The sequence below is a fragment of the Zalophus californianus genome, chromosome 17 (genome assembly GCF_009762305.2).
Source record: "Zalophus californianus isolate mZalCal1 chromosome 17, mZalCal1.pri.v2, whole genome shotgun sequence".
In the NCBI taxonomy this organism is placed as follows: domain Eukaryota; kingdom Metazoa; phylum Chordata; class Mammalia; order Carnivora; family Otariidae; genus Zalophus; species Zalophus californianus.
The window spans coordinates 27,775,321-27,801,129 of record NC_045611.1 but is presented as its reverse complement, the minus strand read 5'-3'; the positions used below and the strand labels follow the sequence as shown (position 1 = coordinate 27,801,129).

Here is a 25,809-nt window from a genome sequence, read left to right as displayed (position 1 = left end):
AAGCCCAGGGCCAGATGGATTCCCAGGGGAATTCTATCAGACATTTAAAGAAGAATTAATACCTATTCTCCTGAAAGTGTTCCAAAAAATAGAAATGGAAGGAAAACTTCCAACCTCATTTTATGAGGCCACCATTACCTTGATCCCAAAACCAGACAAAGACCCCATCAAAAAGGAGAATTACAGACCAATATCCTTGATGAACATGGATGCAAAAATTCTCACCAAAATACTAGCCAATAGGATCCAACAGTATATTAAAAGGATCATTCACCATGACCAAGTGGGATTTATCCCTGGGCTGCAAGGCTGGTTCAACATCTGCAAATCAATCAACGTGATACAATACATTAACAAAAGAAAGAACAAGAATCATATGATCCTCTCAATAGATGGAGAAAAAGCATTTGACAAAGTACAGCATCCTTTCTTGATCAAAACTCTTCAGAGTATAGGGATAGAGGGTACATACCTCAATATCCTAAAAGCCATCTATGAAAAACCTACAGCGAATATCATTCTCAATGGGGAAAGGCTGAGAGCTTTTCCCCTAAGGTCAGGAACGCGGCAGGGATGTCCAATCTCACCACTGCTATTCAACATAGTATTAGAAGTCCTAGCCACAGCAATCAGACAACAAAAAGAAATCAAAGCCATCCAAATCGGCAAAGAGGAAGTCAAACTCTCACTCTTTGCAGATGATATGATACTGTATGTGGAAAACCCAAAAGACTCCACCCTAAAACTGCTAGAACTCATACAGGAATTCAGTAAAGTAGCAGGATATAAAATCAATGCACAGAAACCGGGGGCATTCCTATACACCAACAACAAGACAGAAGAGAGACAAATCAAGGAGTCGATCCCATTTACAATTGCACCCAAAACCATAAGATACCTAGGAATACATTTAACTAAAGAGGCAAAGAATCTGTACTCAGAAAACGATAAAATACTCATGAAAGAAATTGAAGAAGACACAAAGAAATGGAAAAACCTTCCATGCTCATGGATTGGAAGAACAAACATTGTGAAGATGTCGATGCTACCTAGAGCAATCTACACATTCAATGCAATCCCCGTCAAAATACCATCCACCTTTTTCAAAGAAATGGAACAAATAATCCTAAAATTTGTATGGAACTAGAAGAGACCCCGAATAGCCAGAGAAATATTGAGAAAGAAAAGCAAAGCTGGCGGCATCACAATTCCGGACTTCCAGCTCTATTACAAAGCTGTCATCATCAAGACAGTAGGGTACTGGCACAAAAACAGACACACAGATCAATGGAACAGAATCGAGAGCCCAGAAATGGACCCTCAACTCTAGGGTCAACTCATCTTTGACAAAGCAGGAAAGAATGTCCAATGGAAAAAAGACAGTCTCTTCAACAAATGGTGTTGGGAAAATTGGACAGCCACATGCAGAAGAATGAAACTGGACCATTTCCTTACACCACACACAAAAATAGACTCCAAATGGTTGAAAGACCTAAACGTGAGACAGGAGTCCATCAAAATCCTAAAGGAGAACACAGGCAGCACCCTCTTCGACCTCAGCCGCAGCAACTTCTTCCTAGAAACATCACCAAAGGCAAGGGAAGCCAGGGCAAAAATGAACTATTGAGATTTCATCAAGATAAAAAGCTTTTGCACAGCAAAAGAAACAGTCCACAAAACCAAAAGACAACCGACAGAATGGGAGAAAATATTTGCAAATGACATATCAGATAAAGGCTAGTATCCAAAATCTATAAAGAACTTACCAAACTCAACACCCAAGGAACAACTAATCCAATCAAGAAATGGGCAGAAGACATGAACAGACATTTTTCCAAAGAAGACATCCAAATGGCCAACAGACACATGAAAAAGTACTCAACAACACTTGGCATCAGGGAAATCCAAATCGAAACCTCCATGAGATACCACCTCACACCCGTCAGAATGGCTAAAATTAACAAGTCAGGAAACGACAGATGTTGGCGGGGATGTGGAGAAAGGGGAACCCTCCTACACTGTTGGCGGGAATGCAAGCTGGTGCAACCACTCTGGAAAACAGTAATGGAGGTTCCTCAAAAAGTTGAAAATAGAGCTACCATACGATCCAGCAATTGCACTACTGGGTATTTACCACAAAGACACAAATGTAGGGATCCGAAGGGGTACGTGCACCCCGATGTTTATAGCAGCAATGTCCACAATAGCCAAACTGTGGAAAGAGCCAAGATGTCCATCGACAGATGAATGGATAAAGAAAATGTGGTATATATACACAATGGAATATTATGCAGCCATCAAAACGAATGAGATCTTGCCATTTGCAACGATGTGGATGGAGCTGGAGGGTGTTATGCTAAGTGAAATAAGTCAATCAGAGAAAGAGATGTATTATATGACCTCACTGATATGAGGAATTCTTAATCTCAGGAAACAAACTGAGTGTTGCTGAGTGATGGGGGGTGGGAGGGATGGGGTGGCTGGGTGATAGACATTGGGGAGGGTATGTGCTATGGTGAGCGCTGTGAATTGTGCAAGACTGTTGAATCACAGATCTGTACTTCTGAAACAAATAATGCAAGATATGTTAAGAAAAAAGAAAAAGAAGAAGATAGCAGGAGGGGAAGAATTAAGGGGAGTAAGTCGGAGGGGGAGAGGAACCATGAGAGACGATGGACTCTGAAAAACAAACTGAGGGTTCTAGAGGGGAGGGGCGTGGGGGGATGGGTTAGCCTGGTGATGGGTATTAAGGAGGGCACGTTCTGTGTGGAGCACTGGGTGTTATGCACAAACAATGAATCATGGAACACTATATCAAGAACTAATGATGTAATGTATGGTGATTAACATAACAATAAAAAAAATTTTAAAAAAACAATGAAAAGATGCTCAACACTGCTCACAATAAAACAAAATGAAAACCACAATGAGACCATTTCTTACCCACTGAGTTGTAAATATCTGAGAGTGTGCACTGGCAAGGCTGAAGAGAAACAGGCACTCTCAGATATCACTGATGAGCATGCAAAATGATATCACACCTATGGAGGAGAATTTGGCAATATCTTGCAAAATTCTGTATGCAAGTTATCATTTACTCTGGCAATTCCATTTCAGGACTTTTTCCCAAAAATATCTCGGCAAAAAGATGAAAAAACTTATGTAACAAAGCTATGGGCTGCAGCGTCATCTATAAGAGCAAAAGAGCAATCCGAATGGGGGGGCTGGCTGAATAAGCACCCAGAGAATGGGTATCATACAGCTGTAAAAACAACAAGTATCATCTCTGTACATGACTGTGAAGTGACTGCAATATTTTTAAGTGTAAAAAAGCCAGGCGGAGAAGAGTAATGTGCAATGATTTACCTCATGAGGGAGGAGATGTGAATGTGTGTATACGTGTGTGTGTGTGTGTTCAAATTTTGACTGGTTATGTACAGTGAGAGGGAGGGAACAGGATGAAGATAACAGAAATTAGAAGTTAGACTTTTCTGTACATTGTTTTTTGGGCTGACTTTGGAACCACATAAGGGTTTTAATGAATGTGTAATAAATTAAATCAAAAAGGAAAAAATGTCAGTTCCCACAAGACCAAAGGCAAAATGAGCCAACTGAAGCTAACTATATATCAAATTTGTAGCAAAACCAAAAGAGGGAAATTATTTCAAATATAATAATTTGACCAAAACTCCCCACTGGAATATACTCTAAAGACACAAAAAAACTAGAAAAAAAGTTTTTACTGTTTTCACCAATCATACTGTTGATGGTAATATTGGTATTATTCTAGCAAATACTCATGTGGATACTGGTTAGAGCCTTGAGTTCCAATGTAAGAAAGAAGAGATACAGCTTTAAAATCAAAGCTAAGAGCCTACATTCATAAATTTGAAATGGAAATAGTATGAACTCACGATAGTCTCTCATTAAAAATATACATATTTCCTGGCTCTATCCATTGAAAAGTCCTAGAAACAGTAACCAACCTAGTGGCAATGAGCACCTCTAATGTGCAAACTATGATCTCTAAATACCATTTCCCACTAAAAAGAACCAAGGCTCTTTAGAGAAATGGCTGATTCCTGATTCAGAACAGATGTACCAAATAAGCCTAAAACATCCTGTACGAGAAAACAAGGCCCTAACAGAAATATTGGCTACGTCCAAAGGTAGCTGTAGCCAACCTGAAAAGGTTTCCACTGGCCAAAGACAGCACAATTTTTTTTTTTTAAAGATTTTATTTATTTATTTGAGAGAGACTGAGAGATAGAGAGCACGAGAGGGAAGAGGGTCAGAGGGAGAAGCAGACTCCCTGCTGAGCAGGGAGCCCGATGCGGGACTCGATCCCGGGACTCCAGGATCATGACCTGAGCCGAAGGCAGTCGCTTAATCAACTGAGCCACCCAGGCGCCCAAGACAGCACAATTTAGACATCATACAGAATAACAAAAATGGATTGAAGCACATTAAATATGTTAAAATATGAGTTTATAAGGAATTAAAAATCTCACTGGTCAACATGGAGGATGCTAGAGAACCAACTCATTATTTTATTATTATTAATACATATTTCTTTTATTTAAGTAGGCTCGCATGGAGCCCAACGTGCGGCTTGAACCCTGAGATCAAAACCTGAGTTCAGGGACGCCTGGGTGGATCAGCCAGTTAAGTGTCCGCCTTCAGCTAAGGCCACTAACCCAGGGTCCTGGGATCAAACCCCACGTTGGGGTCCCTGCTCAGCGGGAGTCTGCTTCTCCCTCTCCCTCTGTCCCTCCCCCTGCTCATGTGCGCACACACTCTCTCTCTCTCTCTCTCCCCCTCTCTTTCTATCAAATAAATAAATAAAATCTTAAAGAAAAAAAAAACCCTGAGCTCAGATCAAAAGTTGGATGTTCAACCGACTGGGCCACCCAGGCACCCCCCACTCATTATTTTAAAGCTGATAAATAATCTGTCTTTCCTTACAAACAATACCTCAGGGTGGCGACTGGGTGGCTCAGTCTTTAAGCATCTGCTTAATTCGGCTCAGGTCATGATCCCAGGGTCCTGGGATCGAGCCCCGCATCGGGCTCCCTGCTCCATGGGAAGCCTGCTTCTCCCTCTCACTCTGCCCCCTGCTTGTGTTCTCTCTCTCGCTGTGTATCTCTCTGTCAAATGAATAAACAAAATCTTTAAAAAAAAAAAAAAACACAATACCTCAGGGAACCAAATGGTCATTAATCCATAAGGGAATGTTAGCTAAAAAATGAAGAAAAAGTAACAGAATATCACTGTTTTGCAAACTCCAAAAGAAATAATAGATCTAGGCAACAGTCATCAATGATTGATAATAGAATAGAAAGACACAACCAGGCATTATATGCTCCCTCATGGAAGTACAAAGCACCACTTAAGAAGTATTCATGCCTTGGGACGCCTGGGTAGCTCAGTCAGTTAAGCGTCTGCCTTTGGCCTCAGGTCATGATCCCAGAGTCCTTGGATCGAGTCTCACATGGGGATCTCTGCTCAACAGGGAGTCTGCTTCTCCCTCTCCCTCTACCTGCCGCTCCCCCTGCTTGTGCTCTCTCTCTGACAAATAAATAAATAAAATCTTAAAAAAAAAAAGAAGACATATTCGTGCCAAAAAAATTGAACCTGAATCTGATCATGCCTCTACATCTACCTACCACTCCAACAGAATTACAGGGGACAAAAGAATACTACTAAACATTACCACAAGGGTACAACCAGCAAAATCCAAAATGGGAAACCACAGAAGAGGGAGAGGGCTGGGAAAAAGAGCAAGAAAACATGTGGATTACAAGAAACTTAATCTTTGGTTTTCGCTTGAAAAAACCAACTTAAAACACACACACACACAACACACACACACACACACACACACACACACACACACACACCTGGGAAAATTAAACGCTGACTAGGTTATTTTGTGATACTAAGAAATTCTTTTCAGGGGCACCTGAGTGGCTCAGTAGGTTAAGCAGCTGCCTTCGGCTCAGGTCATGATCCCAGGGTCCTGGGATCAAGCCCCGCGTTGGGCTCACTGCTCAACGGGAGGCCTGCTTCTCCCTCTCCCTCTGCCTGCTCTACCTACATGTGCTCTCCATCTCTCTGTCAAATAATAAATAAAATCTTTAAAAAAAAAAGAAATTCTTTTTCTAAGTGTGATAATGTGGTTATTGTTTTTTTTAAAGGCTCACTATCTAGAATATCTGTGGCTGAAAGGATACAATGTCTGGAATCTGCTTCCAAATTTAGCCCAGTGCCTGGGAGAGGAAGGTGAGTGCAGCAAAAAGACCAGACGGGCCAGTAGGTGATGACTACTGAAGCCAGGTGGCAGGTATAACGGAAATCACTATATTACTTAATCTGCTTTTGTATGTGTTTGAAATTTTCAACAATATGATTATTTCAAAAATCACTTACTTCTGAGCAACACCATTTTAATATATGCTAATAACTCAGGCCATTCAGGAAAAAGACAAGCAGCCACCCTGGGCAAACTCTTGCCTGTAATGTAGGCACAGAAACTTCAACTATCACTGGTTACCGATTTTACTATCTCCACCTCAGTCACTCTGAGTGCCAAGATAAATTCTGCAAGAAGCTACATCTGCACATCTTTAACGGTTTTACTGTAAAATGTAATACACATTCGGAAAAGTTCACAGAACGAATGTTTGTACACCAGGCCCAGAAACGGGACTCTGCCACATCCCTGAAGCTCCCCGATGGGCTCTTTCTAAACACAGTCCCTCCTGCCCTAAGAGAGAATACTGTCTTAGATGATAATCTCTTCCCTGCATTTCCTTATAGATTCTTCATCTTGGTATGCTTCCCAAATGATATACGCTAGTGTTGTTTCCCAACTATATAAAAGGAAGCATTCTGTACACATTCTCTCGAGTCTTACTCCTTTCAATCTCCATTATGCCTCTAAGATTTGTCCGTGTTGTCACATGTCATCGAGACAGATGCATTCTCATTGCATGTCATAGCCCACTGTGCAATTATACCATAGTTCAGCCATTATATTGTTGATGCCAGTTTAGTCTGTTTCCACTTTGGGATACTTATGAACATTCTTGTACAAATATCCTGGTTTATATGTCGACACAAGTTTCTCTAGGTTATAAACCAGGAGTAGAGTTACTGGGTCATAGAGAATGCCCATTTCCAACTTCACTAACAATGCCAATTTATTCTCCAAAGTTACTGTACCAATTTATACTCCTACCGGTAGCATTTGAGAGTTGCTATTCCATATTACTGATATTTTTAACCTTGCACCTGTCCTAGCCTGGTAAATACTCACATGTTCCTCATCAGACGAGCATCTTCAGCTCGGACCAGCAAACTTCGGATCAGGTTAGAATTATCAGCCATCTCAGCACTGAGCTTCTGATGCACTGAATGATATTCATCCACCTGAAGACCATGAACACTCAGGAATTAAAAAGACCTCACAGACTTGGTGAAAACTAGTCAGATTGAGAAGACACTCTCGGCCATACACAGAGGCCCTTCTCTTTCCCGTTTACCTGTATCATCTCGACTGTCCCCCACTGTTTCACTTCCTCATCAATGAAATAATTAGTCTACGCTGCCTCCAATATGCAAGCTGACATTCCATCTGGATCTTTCCATGTCTTACCACCGGGAGCCCTAGCAACATACATAATATTTTAGAGATCTGGGGTAAGAATATGGTTATAATTTAGGGCCAGTCACGATCCTTTTCTTTTTTCTTTTGAATTTGGGCTGTTGGAAAGCACTGAACCAACACAGCAACGGAACTACAGCAGATAAGTGAAGGGCTAGCAAAGGAAAAGGTTAATATGACATATTTTTAAAAAGTATTCCCCTAGGGCGCCTGGGTGGCTCAGTTGGTTAAACGACTGCCTTCGGCTCAGGTCACGATCCTGGAGTCCCGGGATCGAGTCCCATGCCGGGCTCCCTGCTTAGCGGGGAGTCTGCTTCTCCCTCTGACCCTCTTCCCTCTCGTGCTCTCTATCTCTCATTCTCTCTCTCTCAAATAAATAAATAAAATCTTTAAAAAAATAAAAAAATAAGAAAAAATAAAAAGTATTCCCCTAAACCAAACAAAGAAAGCAGGGTGGTCTAGAGCTAAAGCACTCACTTTTATGAAAGAAATCCTCTAACTAGTCAGCCCTCTAAAACTAGTTGAAGGGGACACCTGGGTGGCTCCGTCATTATGCGTCTGCCTTCGGCTCAGGTCATGATCCCAGGGTCCTGGGATCGAGCCCCACATCGGGCTCCCTGCTCAGCGGGAAGCCTGCTTCTCCCTCTCCCACTCCCCCTGCTTGTGTTCCTGCTCTCACTGCCTCTCTGTCAAATAAATAAAAAATCTTTAAAAAAATAAAATAAATAAAATAAAACTAGTTGAAGTTTAACAATTCTCAAAAATTCTTTAAACATGACTGTCATTGTAACATACACACGTTTGGGGTATCATTCATCTCCTAAGAGAAACATTTCAAATTTATGACACTACCACGTTCTCACAAAAGCATCCAGTGGGTGACCTCACCTTAACTAGCACCTTTCGTAATTCCTCAAAGTAGACAGGGAAATCTGCTTCTACTTGAAGGTCTTCAACAGCAAAAAATGATGCCATCGACTGGATGATATCACCAGCCAAATCAATATCATCAGTATTTACAGTGATCTATCCAGGGGAAAAAAAAGAGACAAGCTTAGCATCCTCAATGCTAACAACAAACCCAGGTGAAACAGTACCAGAATTTCCCCATATTCAACATATTTACTGAACCTAAATGTGGTGGTAAATAAGACAGGGGTTAGCCCTGGAGGAAATTACAAACCAGGTGAGTCACACTTCTAGCAGCCGGCTAAAAGATCAATTGTCTGGCCTTGTAAACTGAACAACAAAATCATTCAAACACTGAAAATGTTTTTGTTCACCTCTGTATCCCCATTTCTTCCCGACTCAGAAAAGGAAGGGCTGAAAGGAAGGATGGAGGAAGACAGAACACCACCATTCTAGATTACACCCCAGTGTCTAAAACAATTAACAATAACAGACTACACTGAAACACATGGTTTTACAACGTTGAGACTGGTGCCACCCACCTTACCTTGCACTGAATGGTCAACAGTCCATAAGAAATCTATGCCCGTGACAGTAAACGTTACCTCTCCACTAAGCTTTATCTTTATATACAGCTGGCCACCGTTCCGTAAGGAAGTGAAACACACTTGAAATGGAGCATTTTGAATGTTAGTGTCTTCTGGTAACAGGAAGTTCTGGTTGAGCCATAAAACAACCTTAAAAATTAATAGGATGAAATGAACTTACATTTTTAAAGGACATTCTTTTTTTTTTTTAAAGATTTTTTATTTATTTGAGAGAGAATGAGAGATAGCACGAGAGGGAAGAGGGTCAGAGGGAGAAGCAGACTCCCCGCTGAGCAGGGAGCCCGATGCGGGACTCGATCCCGGGACTCCAGGATCATGACCTGAGCCGAAGGCAGTCGCTTAACCGACTGAGCCACCCAGGCGCCCTTTAAAGGACATTCTTAAGAATTACCCTTCTTTCTAGATTTATTGCTTGATTAAAAAAAGAATTATACTTCACACCCCCTCCCACCAAGAACACACTAATCACACTCCTTTTTCCCACCCCATACATGATCTCAAGTAACATTCATAATGTCTGGCCCCACAGCATGCATGACTTTAGAGCATTTTCAGTGTAGACATAATCTTATATGGAATGTAGGAACGCTTCGGGTATGATGCTAAGTCTGTTTATACAGTAGCTCTTCTGTGGTTATATCCTGGACAAACTATTCCATTCCACCCTTTGAACAAAATTTAAAATGAAGTATGCATGCAAACGCAGGAGAGACAGACACGGAGATACACCCACACAATAAGGAAAAAGTAAGTTTTAATATTCGTAAGAAGAGCGGTACTTACACGGGTAGCAGCACAAGGTCCATGTAAGAATCTACGTTAGAATCTACGTGACTACAAACCTCCCTGAGATTTCTGAAGTCCAGCCAAGGTTAAAGGCTACTAGTATTAGTCTTTTACCCTGTAAAAGGTACTGTCACACAAAGTTTGTAATCTGCAGGGGCCCCCTGTGAGGTGGGACCCTCCTCCCTTACAGATAAGGGCATTGAGGCCCGGACTGGTGAGGCCTGACAGCACTAAGAAAATCACGAAGAATTTAATTAGTTAAGGTAGCATCTGAACCCAAAATGTTCCCAGCTCTAACTCCCACTCTCTTTCCATTCCGAAGCAGGTTCCTCGTGGAACTCTGGATCAGGACAAGTACACCAAGACCATGACAAAAGAAAGAGAGGAATTCAAAGCTGGTGAGAATTTACCTGTAACTAAGGATTGCTAAAGTAAATAAGGTATGTGTTTTTTCAAAGTGAGAGGAGATATTCTAGCAGTATGTTCATCAGAGGTCATAAGCCAACACCAAACTACCTACCTCTTTCATTTCATAATTACTGCTACCAAATAACTCATTCATGTCATTTCCCCCTTCTATGAAAGAACATCCAAAGGGTTCTAAAGTGCAAAAACATTGAAAGAGAAAAGCCTGACACTCACCCTCTGTGCCCGTTCTGCAATGACAAAGTTGACATAGCTGAGTGGCTCTCTGGCAGGGTCGGGGCTGGTCAGCGCATACATGGAGAAGCGGGGAAGCTGTCTTGTCAGTTCAAACACATGAAACTGGGTGCTATGGTCAACCAATGGAGCACAAGAAGAGAAATGGGTTGTGTGGAATATTATTTCAAAATGCAAGGCCCAGAAAATAACTATAAAGTCACTACTGGGTCATCGAGTTGTTATTTGCGGGTTTCGCTGAAGGGGAAAAACCCAAAAACCTTGAGCATTAAGTACTACTACAGTAATGGGGTTTGGGATTAGCCAGAACATGAGTCTTATACATACACACAGACATGCACCAAGGGTTTAAAATGCCCTTTTTTTATTTTTGAAAGATTTCAAATTTGGGAAGTAAAAGTCATGGGAAATCTTACCTGGGTGGGTAGAACCATCAGATGGCTCCTTTGGCCCCCCCCAAAATCCGTGGCACAACAGAAAATCTACCCATTTGCCCTCCTCTAAGTGCTGGCTAGAAATGAACTGTGATTGCAGAGAGTCACCTGCTTCTGTAACCCACGAAGGTTTTCAAGTGCAGATCCACAGGGACATCTTTGGGAGGCGTAATTGGGATGCGGATGGAGCTGGAAAGGTTGTGAATGCTGGGGTGTACCACGTGGCTTTCACCTAGAAAAATTCCCTCGGCAAAAATCAATACCGCTCGGATGATGGTGTCTACAGAGAAGAAAGAAAACGGCAGTTCAAGAACCACTCCAAGATGGCAAAGGTATCCACAGACACCAGCTATAAATAATTTCTTACCATTAGAGGTGGAAATACACAATTCTGCATGAGCAGCCTGGGTCTCATGCCCCAGATTGACCGAGAGGGCAGTGTGCAGCTTGGTATTGGCTGGGATGATACCCCGAAGTCCATCAGCCTCACTCTGTGGACTGCTCAATTCAGCCTGCAAAACATGCCCCCACTTCCAACTCAGTCACCAAAGCAGTGAACTAATGTCAATTTTAAATAATATGGTTATTCGGCTTCAAAAGATTGACTCCCAACCATCTGATATTAATCTGATTCTTTAGAATTCAGAGGACTCACCTCATTATCACTCCCTTTCTCTACCCAGCCTCTTCCCAAGGGAAAAATTCCCTGTCCCTTTCTGTGGTTCAGGTTCACTGTACTCCACCATGCCTTTTATAGTTTTGGGGTTGTTCTTTTTTTTTTTTTTTAAGATTTTATTTATTTGACGGAGAAAGACACAACGAGAGAGGGAACACAAGCAGGGGGAGTGGGAGAGGGAGAAGCAGTTTTCCTGCCGAGCAGGAAGCCCGATGTGGGGCTTGATCCCAGGACCCTGGGATCATGACCTGAGCTGAAGACAGTCGCTTAACGCCCCTGGGTTTGTTCTTTTAAACAAGCAAAATTAATTCACTTAATAATAAATTCAAATACAATTACCCATGACAAGACAAATTAAAGTCCTACCTCCCAGCTCATCCTCCAGCCAGGCTTGGTACACACACACACACACACACACACACACACACACACACACACACACTCACACACACAGGTTTTGTAGTTGTCAACTTTTATGTTGTTTTTGAAAAAGGTAAGAGATACTCTATACATATTGTTCTTGCATTTTTTCACTCAGTAAGGCCATAGATATCTTTCTGTATCAGTCCAACTACATATGCCTCATTCTCCTGAGCTGCTTAATATCCTCCAGCACACTCCTTACTACTGATCAACATTTCAGTTGCTTCCAACTGTTCACTGCCACAGTGCTACCGTAAATGTCTTTGAACACGTGTGCAAATATTTCTATAGTTCAGCTGCATGGAAGTGGGATTTCCAGATTAAAGGATACGTGCCTTCTCCCCTATGACCCTGGCAAAAAGGCCAAAGCAATCCGTGCTTCCGCCAGTGGGCAGGAGGGGCTAACACTCAGTCTTCCTTCACATTTGCCATTCCCACCTCTCCAGACTCCCACTTGCCCTAAGGAAAATTTCCGTTTCCATGAGGTCCTACCTTGGTGTTTTCCTCATAGTTGCGGAGTTCCAGCAACAGATTCTGTTTTTTCTGACTCAGCTCTCGGATCAGGTCCTGCTCTACGCTGGTGTCCATGAGGTTCCCTCTCATCTCCGCTGTGCCTGGCAGGTAGCCCCGGACTGCACAACAGGAAAAAAACCCTCACCGCATGGAAGAATACCGCAGCATAGCCAGCTCTACTTTTAAATCAACTGTGCGTTCTTAAAAACCAAAAACCTAAGTTCTCATCCCCCCCAACAAGGTGACTTTATTAGGATCCAAGGATATCCATACAAACACTTTATAGTGAAATGTCCTGGCATACTGACCCAATCAAATTGAAAATCTGACTTTTCAAGGATTTTTCCCATCCCAATTTACTTTCCCCATCCACTGCACAGCAGATGAGCTGTGTGTGACCGTCCATCCGGTAATCTCCCTCCAGCACACCAGCAATTGCAGAAGAAAAGTTGTCTTTAAAGATGACCTCCCCAGTTCGGTCACTTCGAGCATCAACCTAAAAATAAAATAAGAACTTGAAAAATAGCTTATGCTTTATTTAAAACACACACACACACACACACAAAATTTTAAAGTCAGAATCAGCTCTAAAGGTCAGCTAGTCTAGCAGTTTTCAAGAGTGCTCCATGGAGCCCCATAGCTTCTCAGGAGACACCTATGATCCCTGGGGCTAAGGGGACCATAAGGGGCCACAACCAGCTACTTTCTTCTCTTTAAATAAAAGCTGTTTTGCTACTGGCCTTTACATAATGTCATTTGGAGAAATGGGTTGCCAGTTCATATACAGAGAATAGGGCAGGTCCAAAATGTCTGGGTTCAGATTCCAGCTCTGCCACTTACTATCTGTGGCCTTAAGAAAGCCTCTTATCCACTCCCTGCTTGGTCTCTTCATTTGGGGGTCAAGAACAAGAACCTGAAGAAAATAACCATACCTACACCCCACAGGGTTGGAATGAGACCTAAAGAAGTTAACACAGTAAAGCACTTAGAACAGGGGCACCTGGGTGGCTCAGTCGTTAAGCGTCTACCTTAGGCTCAGGTCATGATCCCAGGGTCCTGGGATCAAGCCCTGCGTTGGGCTCCCTGCTCAGCGGGAAGCCTGCTTCTCCCTCTCCCGCTCCCCCTGCTTGTGTTCCCTCTCTCGCTGTCTTTCTCTCTCTGTCAAATAAGTAAATAAAATCTTTAAAAAAAAAAAATAAAACACTTAGAACAAAGTCTGGCACATAGATGTATACAGGAAATGTGAGTTCTATATAAAAACGTTATCTTTATCATCTGTGCATATAAATTATATTTACATCTAAAGTTTGAAAAACACCAAACACCAAGCTAGCTCAACCTTCCTTCATATAACCTTTTATAATAACCCTGTTTAAGAGTCTCTCTTCCATGTAAAAACTATTGAGATACCCCAGCGAGCCCTCCCATCCTCACTGAGTCTCCCCTTCCCAAGAAAGGCAAATAAATAAATGATCAGAAACAAATGAACCCAAAAAACAACAATGAAGGATAACCACTTAAAATGATGACTTTTGTTTCAAGCAAGAACAAGTGTTATCAATAAAAGGGTAGCTATAGAAAATCTGGTAGAGCAATCATTTCAATGGCCAGTGCCATTCACCATTTTTGTCTGTTCATGAACATCCTTCTGGGCAAAACTTCACAACAACCACAACCAAAATAAAGTCATTTAGGTCACAGCCTACTACTAGCTCCTACCCCTTGTCTGGAGAATGTCACATTCAAGTATCCATGCTCTCAACAACAACATGTAAGCCTGATAATTACCAATGCTAAGGTTTGTGAAGTAATGAATGGTCTGTATTTACCAAAGCCCTTAGCACATTAACTCTCAGGGCCCCTGGATGGCTTGTCGGTGGAGCATGCAATTCTTGATCTCGTGGTCCCGAGTTCGAGCCCCATGTTGAGTGTAGAGATTACTTAAAAAAAATAACAACCCTCTAACTCAGACTGAACTGAACTTACTTCTGCATTTACACAGTATTTTACAAATAAGAGTTCATTTACTAAGAAGCAAGGCTACAAATTAATATTTCTCTGGATATTCTGCTCTTTGCTTTATCCAACATGGAGGTTTTGCCCTGGAGCAGAGAATGGCCCTCCAATTCAACAAACGACCTACTAAAGGTAAAGTTAATCGGCTGTTTACATTCATTTGGTATTTCTGCACCTATATTCACATGCTGGATCTGTATATTTCCCTTTTGTATGCTATTTCTGCTAAGTGTAGATATCAGTTTTTCTACTTATATAATGAACTGTGTTAATTTTCTTATCTTTTTTTATGTTCTGGAACAGATTATATAATAGAAATTCCTTAAAATTTTGAAAGCATTTAACTCTAAAAACATCTAGGTCCGGAGTCACATTTGAAGGTAACTTTTTATTTTTAAGGTAACTTTTGATAACTTCTCAAGTCTAGTGATTTCTAATTCTTGACTCAATCATAGTAATTTAATTTATATTTATAATTTATATTTATTTTCCCCCAGAATACGGTCCATTTTACAATTTTCATGTTTCTTCCTAAAGAACACAATCTTCCCCTATAATTTTTTTATTTTTTATTTTTTTTAAAGATTTATTTATTTGCAAGAGAAAGAGAGAAACTATGTACACAGTGGGAGGGACAGAGGGAGAGGGAGACAGAAAGACAATCTCAAGCAGACGCCCCACTGAGTGCAAAACCTGGATGGGGGGCTCAATCCCATGATCCTGACATGATGACCTGAGCTGAAATCAAGAGTCAGACGCTCAACCAACTGAGCCACCCTGGCACCCCAGTCTTCCCTTATCATTTTTAATGTCCACGCCAAAGACAAAACCAGGTAAAGAAGCAGGAACCAACACAACAGTTCTATAGAACCTGTTCTTCACACAACACCAGAGGAAGGTTACAAGGTCCTGGCCAAAAGCAAAGAAAAACTAAAGAAGAAAAGGCAGGAATTAGCTGATCTCCTTTAGGCAATCCAGCACTGTCACGCAAAAAAGCTAGGGCAAATGGTACCCATGGAGATCTGGCAGCTACTTAGACAGTTTCTAACAAGACAATCCTGACTTGCCAGAAGTCTGCAGAAAATTCTGATTTGAACTTAAAAAAGGAAAGAAAGCAGAAAGATTGTATTTTGAATTTTATGGCTGGGAAAACAATATGATAATATGATTCTTCCCATTAACTCTTAAGTTTTCAGTCAGTCTTAAAGATTAGAGAAGAGCTATACAAACAGTTCATTATTTGCTTATTAAAATTCCTTTTTTTACGGTCCTACACCTACAATCAACCTGATTAAACTGATTCTCATTTCTTCAAGAAAGAGATTTAGAAAGATCTTCCCAAAGATTTTCTCCCAAATTGGGCTTTTAAGACCAAAAGGACACTCATTCACTTGTAGTCCTGACGCTATGGCAGGAAGAAAAAATGTGCAAAGATTATGAAGTTAACTTTGAAAGCACAGTGAAGGAAGACAAGTTTATATTCTCATGTTACTGCTTCTGAGTTGTGCTGCCAGTATATCTCAAACAAACAGTCTCTGAAGTATACATACCTGAACTCTGTATTTAAACTTACCTTCCCATTGGACCAACCAGTTATCAGTTCACATACTCCATCAGAATTAAGGTCGAAAGCATGAATGCTCATGGCGTGATTTTTGGACTGAAAAAGAATTTCAGTAATTAGTTCAGAAGTCTTTCAATAAGTATAAAATCCCTGAATGTTGGAGGCTGAATTATACTAACTTTAATTCTCCAGTATCGGGCTGTTTTGTCGTAAACTCCAACTGTGCCATTGGAAAGCGCATAACCAAATCGACTGCCATACATGGGGCAAAGAGAGGTGATTATCTGCAAGAAATATAACACATAAAAACACAACATCTTCCCATTAAGGTTCAATTTGATGTGAGGTATGGCTTTATAAAATTGCATGCCTTGCTACCAAGTGTGTTAAAATTAGATTTAAATCTGTTAGAGGGGAATGTATTTCTCTTCTCTATGATCCATGTCATCTATTTCAGAGTTGGGTAATCATAATTAAATAAACTCACAAAGTTTGCTGTTTTAGATCAAACTTATGTCGCAAGTTTCAGCAAATTATTTTTAAAAAAACAAAATTGAGTGATTAAGGATGAAATAAAGTGACGTATATAAGACACAGAAAATGTACAACAGACAGTTATAAACACTAACTCAAAAAATGTTTTAATATCCTAAGGTCTAAATTTTAAAGACTTGTAAAACCCACAATTGAATATCTTTTATGTACATGCTTTTCTTTCTATGACATAATTTATTGCTTGCTAGAGATGAAAGATGTTTTTTAGAAGAAAACATAATTCTTTGAAAAGTACAAACCCAAGCACATGGATTTGTGTATGTATGTAACAATATACAGAATGTGTATATCATACAGAAATATTTATAGGACTGTTTTTTGTTTTTTTTGTTTTTTTTTTGTTTTTTAAAGATTTATTTATTTGAGAGAGCGAGAATGAGAGAGAGAGTACATGGGGGGGAGGGTCAGAGGGAGAAGCAGGCTCCTCGCTGAGCAGGCAGCCCGATGCGGGACTCGATCCCAGGACTCCGGGATCATGACCTGAGCCAAAGGCAGTTGCTTAATCAACTGAGCCACCCAGGCGCCCTATAGGACTGTTTGAGGATTTAACCCCTTTAAAGGGATAAAATTTTAGATACTGAACAAAATTATCCCTTAAAGTTAAAACCAAACCTTAATGATATCTAGGCTCTTGCAGATCTACTTTCTAATTCTGACACGAATACAAGAGATATTAAGAAATAAATTGTATAAAGCAGAGAATAGTTATATAATTTCCTCTACACCTACAGCTTTTCTACAAAACCACCCACTTCACTTAACTCTGAATGCAAAGTGCTGTGTAGGATTCCAGAATTATTTAGCTCAAGGCATTCTTTTGGCAATAGTCAGTACTGTTCAACTGCCAAACGAATTATAATTTTGCTGATCTGCGAAATGACATTTGAGCTAGGAGCAAAACCAAACCAAAAGGACAGGAAAATGGCCCTGAAATGAACAATTTTATAAAGTTCAGATTTTCATAAACTTAGCCCCAAATTCTGTAAGTCCCTTTGTCCTTCATTAATTAGTTCACTAGTTTCTCTCTTTTGTTGGACCAGGGACCAGAGGACCAACAGTCAGCTCAAGTCCCTACCTCTATTTCATGGTCTCCTGTCCTTGTCCAGGATTTAGGAAAAAGATGTTTCAAAGAATGTAGCCTCCTCACAACTAGCATTGACAATAAACAGAAATCCAACAAAATCTGAATGATTCCCACCAAATTGGAAAAATTTACTACCAACGTGAATGAAAGAAAAACGATAATGCAGGACACAGCACCTACAGACCAGTGATTCGCAAATCGGCATTTTTTTGAAGGGGGTAAGGAGGGAGTAGCAAACCCCTTTAAGAACCTAATGAAAGCTAAAGACACTCTCCAAAAAAAAAATCACACGTTAAGCACAGACACTTAAACAGAACCCCTTAGCCTTCATTAGGGTCATTAATTTTCTCTACCTACAACTACCAGTTTACAATTAAAATAACTTGACTGTATAAAAAGCATAGTATAACTAAGTGAAAATCTATAAGCCTTGCTATAGGACAAAGGTAAATTAACTAAATCAAGGATGACACTTTGTATATCAATATGCAAGTTTTGCTTTTTGGTCTTTTTTCGTAGTTAGTGGAACAGAAGCCTGACTTTCCTAGACAGCTTCTGTGAGTGGCAAGAAGCAAGGATAAGTGGCGAGGACGCGTTCTGAGGCCAGGGCCCTCAAGCTTTCTGATGCGGACTCTCAGACACAACCCGAATAAATTTTGCAGGATCCCAGCATCCTGATGGCTCAGACTCCCTTCTGCTGTGTTTGCTACCCCTTTAGAATGTTCACGAGCCACTGCTCCTTTATCGTCTTCTCCTTTCTTCCTTCAGAATGTCCTAATTCATTTTTCTATTTCCATCTTGCCCAATCCTGGACAACCAGCAGCAAATAAATATCCTAAGAATGCTAACACTACAGTGGATGAGGGCAATCTATAGGCAAATGAAGTTTGAACTCTTTCAGAAACATCCCAGGTTCTATTACATGAGTAATTCTTTTTCTTTTTTTTCAAGATTTTATTTATTTATTTATTTGACAGAGAGAGAGAGAGAGAGAGAGACAGCGAGAGAGGGAACACAAGCAGGGGGAGTGGGAGAGGGAGAAGCAGGCTTCCCACAGAGCAGGGAGCCCGATGCGGGGCTCGATCCCAGAACCCTGGGATCATGACCTGAGCCAAAGGCAGCTGATTAATCAACTGAGCCACCCAGGCGCCCCAGATTTTTACCTCTTTTTTTTTTTAAGATTTTATTTATTCATTTATTTATTTGACAGAGAGAGACACAGCGAGAGAGGGAACACAAGCAGGGGGAGTGGGAGAGGGAGAAGCTGGCTTCCCGCCGAGCAGGGAACCCAATGATGCGGGGCTCGATGCCAGGACCCTGGGATCATGACCTGAGCTGAAGGCAGACACTTAATGACTGAGCCACCCAGGCGCCCCATGAGTAATTCTAATCACGGAGAAACCAGCCAAGTTCTCCAACATCTGATTTTAAGTTTACAGACAGAAATGTGCCTAAGAAGTACTTAATTTGAATGAAGAAGAAAAGTTATAAAAATCTTGTTTGTGTGCTTCATTCAATCCCATTTAATATACATGATGAGGAGGAGGCAGACAAGGCAAAGCTCAAATCCTGACCACACCACTTCATAGCCATGACCATGTGTGAGTAATTTAACAAAGAAACTTAACACCAGTTTTCTCATCAGTAAAGAGGAATAATAATAATAATAATATCTACCTAATAGGGCTGTTGTAGGGTTAAATGAGTTTGTTCACATAAAGCACTTAGAACAGTATCTGGCATCTATTCGGAGCACAATAAATGGTTACCATTATTAGTGTTATTATCAATAGGCATTAACTCATTAAAAGAAAGGCCTTTATGTACTCCATAATTTTTCCCTTTTAATCAGTCTGTTCAAAATATATCTTTTTTTCCCTGCCACCACCACCTCCTCCCCCTGACTCTCAAAATATATCTTGATACAAGATTTTTAAGCGCATCTTTCTCTGTAATGTGCAGTTCTGTTTAACCCCCACAGTTTTTACCCCATAACTGTATGGGTTGTGAGAAGCCCCAGCACTCTCATCTGATGTGACATTTCACGGTACTGATCAACCTTGCCCAAGGTTACCATGACTCTGACGTGGCACTTCTTACCTCTGTTTCTGTCATTTCTGCCACAATCTCGTCTTCTTTAAAAACTCGGATATCAAAATCCTCTGACCCAACAAGAAGCTGAAAGGGAAAAGAATCATGCACAGTTAGTTCAACAAGTGAACCCAGCAGAATGCCCAGAGATAAAACAAAAAACTGCATGACACTTTATACACTGCTACTGCCACCCAAGACTTTCAATCTCCCAAGAATCTGGTACTCGGGAAGGTTCCTCCCATTGGGAAAGTCCCCAGATTCAGTTAGTGAAGAAAAAGTGGCCACTACAAGGTTTTATCCTTGCGTGCGGGCTGCACATCGTGCCAGAATATGTCCTTCCACCAAGCAGCTGAAAACGCTCCCCAGCTCAATGCCCTTCTCTGCCTGCGGATGGAAGCCAGAGACCAGTAGCCATGAACAAGAGACAGGTAAGTCAGCACCTGACACAGCACTTGGTGGGCTGCTCAAGAAGCTGATTCCTAGGGGCGCCTCGGTGGCTCAGTCATTAAGCATCTGCCTTGGGCTCAGGTCATGATCCCAGGGTCCTGGAATCAAGCCCCACATCGGGCTCCCTGCTCCATGGGAAGCCTGCTTCTCCCTCTCCCACTCCCCCTGCTTGTGTTCCCTCTCTCGCTGTGTCTCTGTCAAATAAATAAATAAAATCTTTTTAAAAAGAAGCTGATTCCTAGAGAAGCCATCACAATAATTTCAAAGGCTAAGAGCCCATCTCTAAAACTTTTCGATTCCTGGGGCGTCTAGGTGGTTCAGTCAGTTAACCAGCTGCCTTTGCCTCAGGTCATGATCCCAGGGTCCTGGGACCAAGTCCCACATCAGGATCCCTGCTCAGCAGAGAGCCTGCTTCTCCCTCTCCCTCTGCCTGCCTCTCTGCCTACTTGTGCTTCTATCTCTGTCAAGTAAATAAGTAAATAAATCTTTTTAAAAAATTATTAAAAAAATAAAACTTTTCGATTCCTGAAAATTTCGGTTTCAAAGCATCAGAAGTGAGTTGTAAGATTGTGAATATGGCTGTGGTCTCATCTACCATTCTGCCCCCTCTCCCTGCCCTGTCTTTGAAACATCATGGCCTTGATCTTTGTATTAGACAAACACAAGTGATGTATCGTTCAAAAGAGGAGAAAGACAAATGAGGCCAGTTAGCTTGTCATTTAGGCAAGAGAGCACCAAAATCAACCAAGAGAAGCTAATGCTTCTCTTAACACTGATGTCATAGTCATGGGAAAATTATTCAGCTGAACACACAAGTATCTCCTCCTCCACACACCTCTTTCTTACCATCACCATCAAAGTCACATAAGGCCAAGGAATGAACATTATCTCCAGTAACCTGAAAATAAAACCAAAGCTCATTAATATGCCATCTTTTTCTCACTTAATCCAAATACATTAGCTACATAAAAGAGGATTATACAAATCACCAATGGGTATTATCCAAATTACAAATGTTCTTTTTTTAATGTACAGAATTATAAATATGATTCTATTTCATTTTCTTATTCATTATAGTCAATAGTAAAAAATAAACAAAGCATAAAGAACATTAAAAGTAAAAATGTTTAAGAGGATTAAGAGAATGTTTTGTTCTTCATACCGTCCAAAAGAGATCATTTCCTTCATGGTCAAAACCCTGCAGAGCACAATTTCCACCAATAATGGCAAGAGGAGAGGAAATGTCTCCCAGTGTTCCCAGCACAACTGCATTGGCCCCATCTGCAACCTAAGAAAGACAAAAAACACAAAAAATCTGATTCAGTGATGCACAGGCACAGTGGATGTAACATATTTCCTTATTTTTATTTTGATACTCAAATCTCTGTCATCGTTTGTGAGAAGCCACATGGTCTCCTGAGAGGCAGGCCAGGGCCATGCACCAGGTACAGTCACTGTGGCTTACGTGTGCTTCCACAGGGATGAGCAGAGACCCAGGATCGACTCAGGCTGCTGGCCTCTCACACTAATCCGCCACAATAAACTGCTACACAATCTGAGCCTCTCTAGAACTATGAGTTCTAGAGGCCAAATGCTTGACAGAATCAAATTTATATCTTTAAAACGCCCAAGCTTTTATAATCCACTTCAACCATGTTGGATGGAAATCTTTTCAGTACTTATTACCTAGTTCTCTTGCTAGTACTCTTTTTAATTGTAAAGTTCCTGAGAAGTACAAAGAATAATAAAACACCTACATCCCCACCACCCAAAATTAATAAATGTTCCAGACTTCTTGAATAAAGCACATAAGCATAATTTAATTTATTTGTTAAAAATTCAAGGATATCGGGGCGCCTGGGTGGCTCAGTCGTTAAGCATCTGCCTTCAGCTCAGGTTATAATCCCAGGGTCCTGGGATTGAGCCCCGCCTCGGGCTCCCTGCTCCGTAGGAAGCCTGGCTTCTCCCTCTCCCACTCCCCCTGCTTGTGTTCCCTCTCTCACACTCTCTCTCTCTGTCAAATAAATAAATAAAATCTTAAAAAAAAAAAATTCAAGGATATCTTTGGAAATGCTAATTGTTTATTATATAAGAAAACAGTCCTTATTTATATAATCTGCACGTGGGAAAACTATAAAAAGACTGGCTATAAGGAAAGAAAAATTCATTAGAAATCAAAACTGCTAAATGGCAAATCAATCAAAAGATAAAAAGGTAAACAATAAACTGGGAAAACACCTACAATACCTAGGACAAAGAACTAATTTTTCTGTTAATAAAAGAGGTAATAGAAAGCAAATAAATAAGAAAAGGATAAACACCCAACCCAAAAAAAGAACAGGAAATTCACAAGAAATACAAATCACCAATGAACATGAAAATCTTCATTCTCACAATGTATCATTTTCAATTTTTGGATTAGAAAGATGAAAAATAATATGATCCATTGTTGGTTGGGGTGTGATAAAACAGGCACTCTCATATTCTGTGGGGAAGGTGGAAAATAATAGTCTTTGTAGAGAGCAATTTAGCAATACCTATCAAAAATCTCATTTAAAAAAGGCCTTTAACATAGCAATTGCAGAGGTGCATTCTTGAGATCATTAATTATGTGTCAACTTGTCTAAACCATGGTACCCAGATATTGAATCAAGTATTATTCTAGGTGTTTCTGTAAAGGTATTTTTTTAATGAGATTAACATTTAAATCAGCAGACTCTGAGCAAAGCAGACTGCCCTCGATAATACGGGTAGGTCGCATCCAATCAGTTGAAGGCCTTAATAGAAAAAAAGACTGACCTCCCTGGAGGAAGGATTCTGCCACCAGACTGTCTTTGGACTCAAGTTTCAACATCATCTCTCCCCTAGATGATGCCTAATCTGCAAATTTTGGACTTGCCAGCCTCCACAATTGTCTGAGCCAATTCCTTAAAATAAACCAGTTAATCTCTCTCTCTCCCTATATGTACATATACCCCTCCTACACTCAATTTCAGTCTTGCACAAAAATACAGAGAACTATCTTTGTGACCCTGAAATAGGCAAAGACTTCTCAGGACAGAAAGAGCACTAACTATTAAAGAAAACACCAAACAGCTAGACTTCCAACAAAATCAGAAACTTTTGCTCATCAAAAGACACCCACTTATTGGAATGAGCCACACACTGGGAGAAGATACTTGTTATATATATTGTTATTTGCTATATATGTTGTAAATATTATTTTATTTATGTATATATATATAAGAATTTGTACCCAGTATAGCCAAAGAAAATCTACAAATCAATAATACACCCAAAGTATCAATAAAAAACAGGCAAAAGACCTTTTTATTAGACACTTTACAAAAGAAGGCAGATAAGTGGGAACTAAGCACAAGAAAAGGTGTTCTACATCATTGGTCATGAGGGAAATGCAAAATGAAGCCACAGTAAGATACCACTTTACACTTTAAAATGGCTAAAATTGAAAAGACTGGGATTACCAAATGTTGAGAAAGTATGGAGCAACTGGAACTCTCATACACTGCTGATGGGAAGTGTGAAATGGTACTAGCATTCCTAGGTATTTACCCAAGATAAATTAAATCATATGCCCATAAGAAGACTAGTACAAAAATATTTATAGCAATTTTATTAATAATTGCCCCAAATTGGAAACAACCCAATATGTCCATCCCACCTATGATCAGAAGAATGAACAAACAAATTGTGGTATATTCACACAATGGAATACTGCTCAGCAACAAAAAAGAATTACTGCTCCATGCAACAACATGGATGATTCTCACAGGCATGCTGGGTGAAAGAAGCCAGATACCAAGGAGCACATTCTGTATGATTTATATGAAATTCAAGAACAGAGAAAGCTAAGCTAAGGTGACAGAAATCAGAACACTGAATGTCTAGGAGATATAGGAAATGACTGGAATGGGGCACAACAAAATTTTCTGAAGTGATGGAAAAATTCTATATTTTTATAAGGCATGTTGGTTACAGGGATCAAAACGCACTGAACAGTACACATAAGGTTTGTGCATTTCACTGTATGTATATTTTATCTCAATTAAAAAATACCAAAATAACTGCATTTCTAGGAACTTATCCTTGGAAATCATCAGATATATGCTTATCAAAATATCAACTGTAATACAGAAACTATGGAAATAACATAAATATGCAACAATATGAAATTGATTAAGCAAATTATTATATAGTAGCACAATGAAAAAAATTTAGAACCAATAAGAATGACGTATGGATATACAGTAACTTCATATAAAGATGTTCACAGTGTGGTACTGAATAAAAAGGCCACGTGTAAGGGCCAGGGAGTGGAAACAATATACATGTCCATTAACTGATAACTGGATGAAGAAAATATGGTATGTCCATACAATGGAAAATTCTTCAGCCATAAAAAAGAAATGAAGTACTGATACATGCTATGACATGGATCAACCTTGAAAATATTATCCTAAGAAAAAGAAACCAGTCACAAAAGACCATTTATTATATGATTCTGTTTATACAAAATGTCCAGAATAGGCAAATCTACAGAAACAGAAAGTTATTAGTGGTTGCCTAAGCAACACAGATTGGGAGAGAATGGGGACTACTAATCGGTACGGGGTTTCTTTTGGGATAATGAAGATGTTCTAAAATTGACTGTGGTGAGGGGCACCTGGGCAGCTCAGTCAGTTGAGCATCCAACTCTTAATTTTGGCTCAGGTCACGATCTCAGGGTCATGAAATCAAGTCCCGCATTGGGCTCCGTGTTCAGCATGGAGTCTGCTTGTCCCTCTCCCTCTGCTGCTCTTCCCTTCTCTCTCTTTCTCAAATAAATAATCTTAAAAAAAAAAACTGATTGTGGTGATAGCTGCACAAGTCACTGAATAAACTAAAACAACTGTATTGTATCCTTTAAATGGGTGAATTGTATGGTATGTGAATTATATCTTAATATGTTAATATATTATAATAAGTTCTAGAAAAAAGGCTACATGTATTTAGTATGATCCCATTTTGTAAAAAAAAAAATCATTTAGTAAAAATCAGTTTAAGGGTTGTGTTATTTCTGGATGGAGAAATTATGAGTATTTTTTTTTTTTGCTTCCCTATCTTTTCCATAATAAATATGAATAACTTGGGTAAAAAGCCTGTAGCCTGTAGATGGCAGAGCACAGTAAGTGGCTTCTCCTATAAACTACTATACTAAACTTTAATGCAAAGCTACCAGGAAGTCTGATCACTGACTTCCTGGCTCTTGGCTGAGCTCTCAATAGATTTTGACAGGTGGTGGTAGCACAGATGTACCTCATGGGGGACAAGCTGAAGTGGTGCCCAGTGGTTACCAACCATGATAAAACAAGTA

General features: G+C 40.2%; 1 protein-coding gene across 2 annotated transcripts in view; it reads right to left on the bottom strand.

Moving 5' to 3' along the window:
- Positions 1 to 25,809, bottom strand: part of BBS2 (Bardet-Biedl syndrome 2) — a 39,589-nt gene that overhangs the window by 8,181 nt on the left and 5,599 nt on the right. For both annotated transcript variants that reach the window (XM_027619824.2, XM_027619825.2), the window contains 13 exons: positions 21,598 to 21,723; positions 21,271 to 21,333; positions 19,995 to 20,072; positions 16,435 to 16,539; positions 16,265 to 16,351; positions 13,036 to 13,171; positions 12,655 to 12,794; positions 11,431 to 11,575; positions 11,172 to 11,343; positions 10,612 to 10,741; positions 9,181 to 9,312; positions 8,555 to 8,692; positions 7,319 to 7,431 (listed from right to left, as the gene is read on the bottom strand). In XM_027619824.2, the coding sequence (XP_027475625.1) occupies positions 7,319 to 7,431; positions 8,555 to 8,692; positions 9,181 to 9,312; positions 10,612 to 10,741; positions 11,172 to 11,343; positions 11,431 to 11,575; positions 12,655 to 12,794; positions 13,036 to 13,171; positions 16,265 to 16,351; positions 16,435 to 16,539; positions 19,995 to 20,072; positions 21,271 to 21,333; positions 21,598 to 21,723 (1,565 nt within the window). The remainder of the gene's footprint in view (positions 1 to 7,318; positions 7,432 to 8,554; positions 8,693 to 9,180; positions 9,313 to 10,611; positions 10,742 to 11,171; positions 11,344 to 11,430; positions 11,576 to 12,654; positions 12,795 to 13,035; positions 13,172 to 16,264; positions 16,352 to 16,434; positions 16,540 to 19,994; positions 20,073 to 21,270; positions 21,334 to 21,597; positions 21,724 to 25,809) is intronic.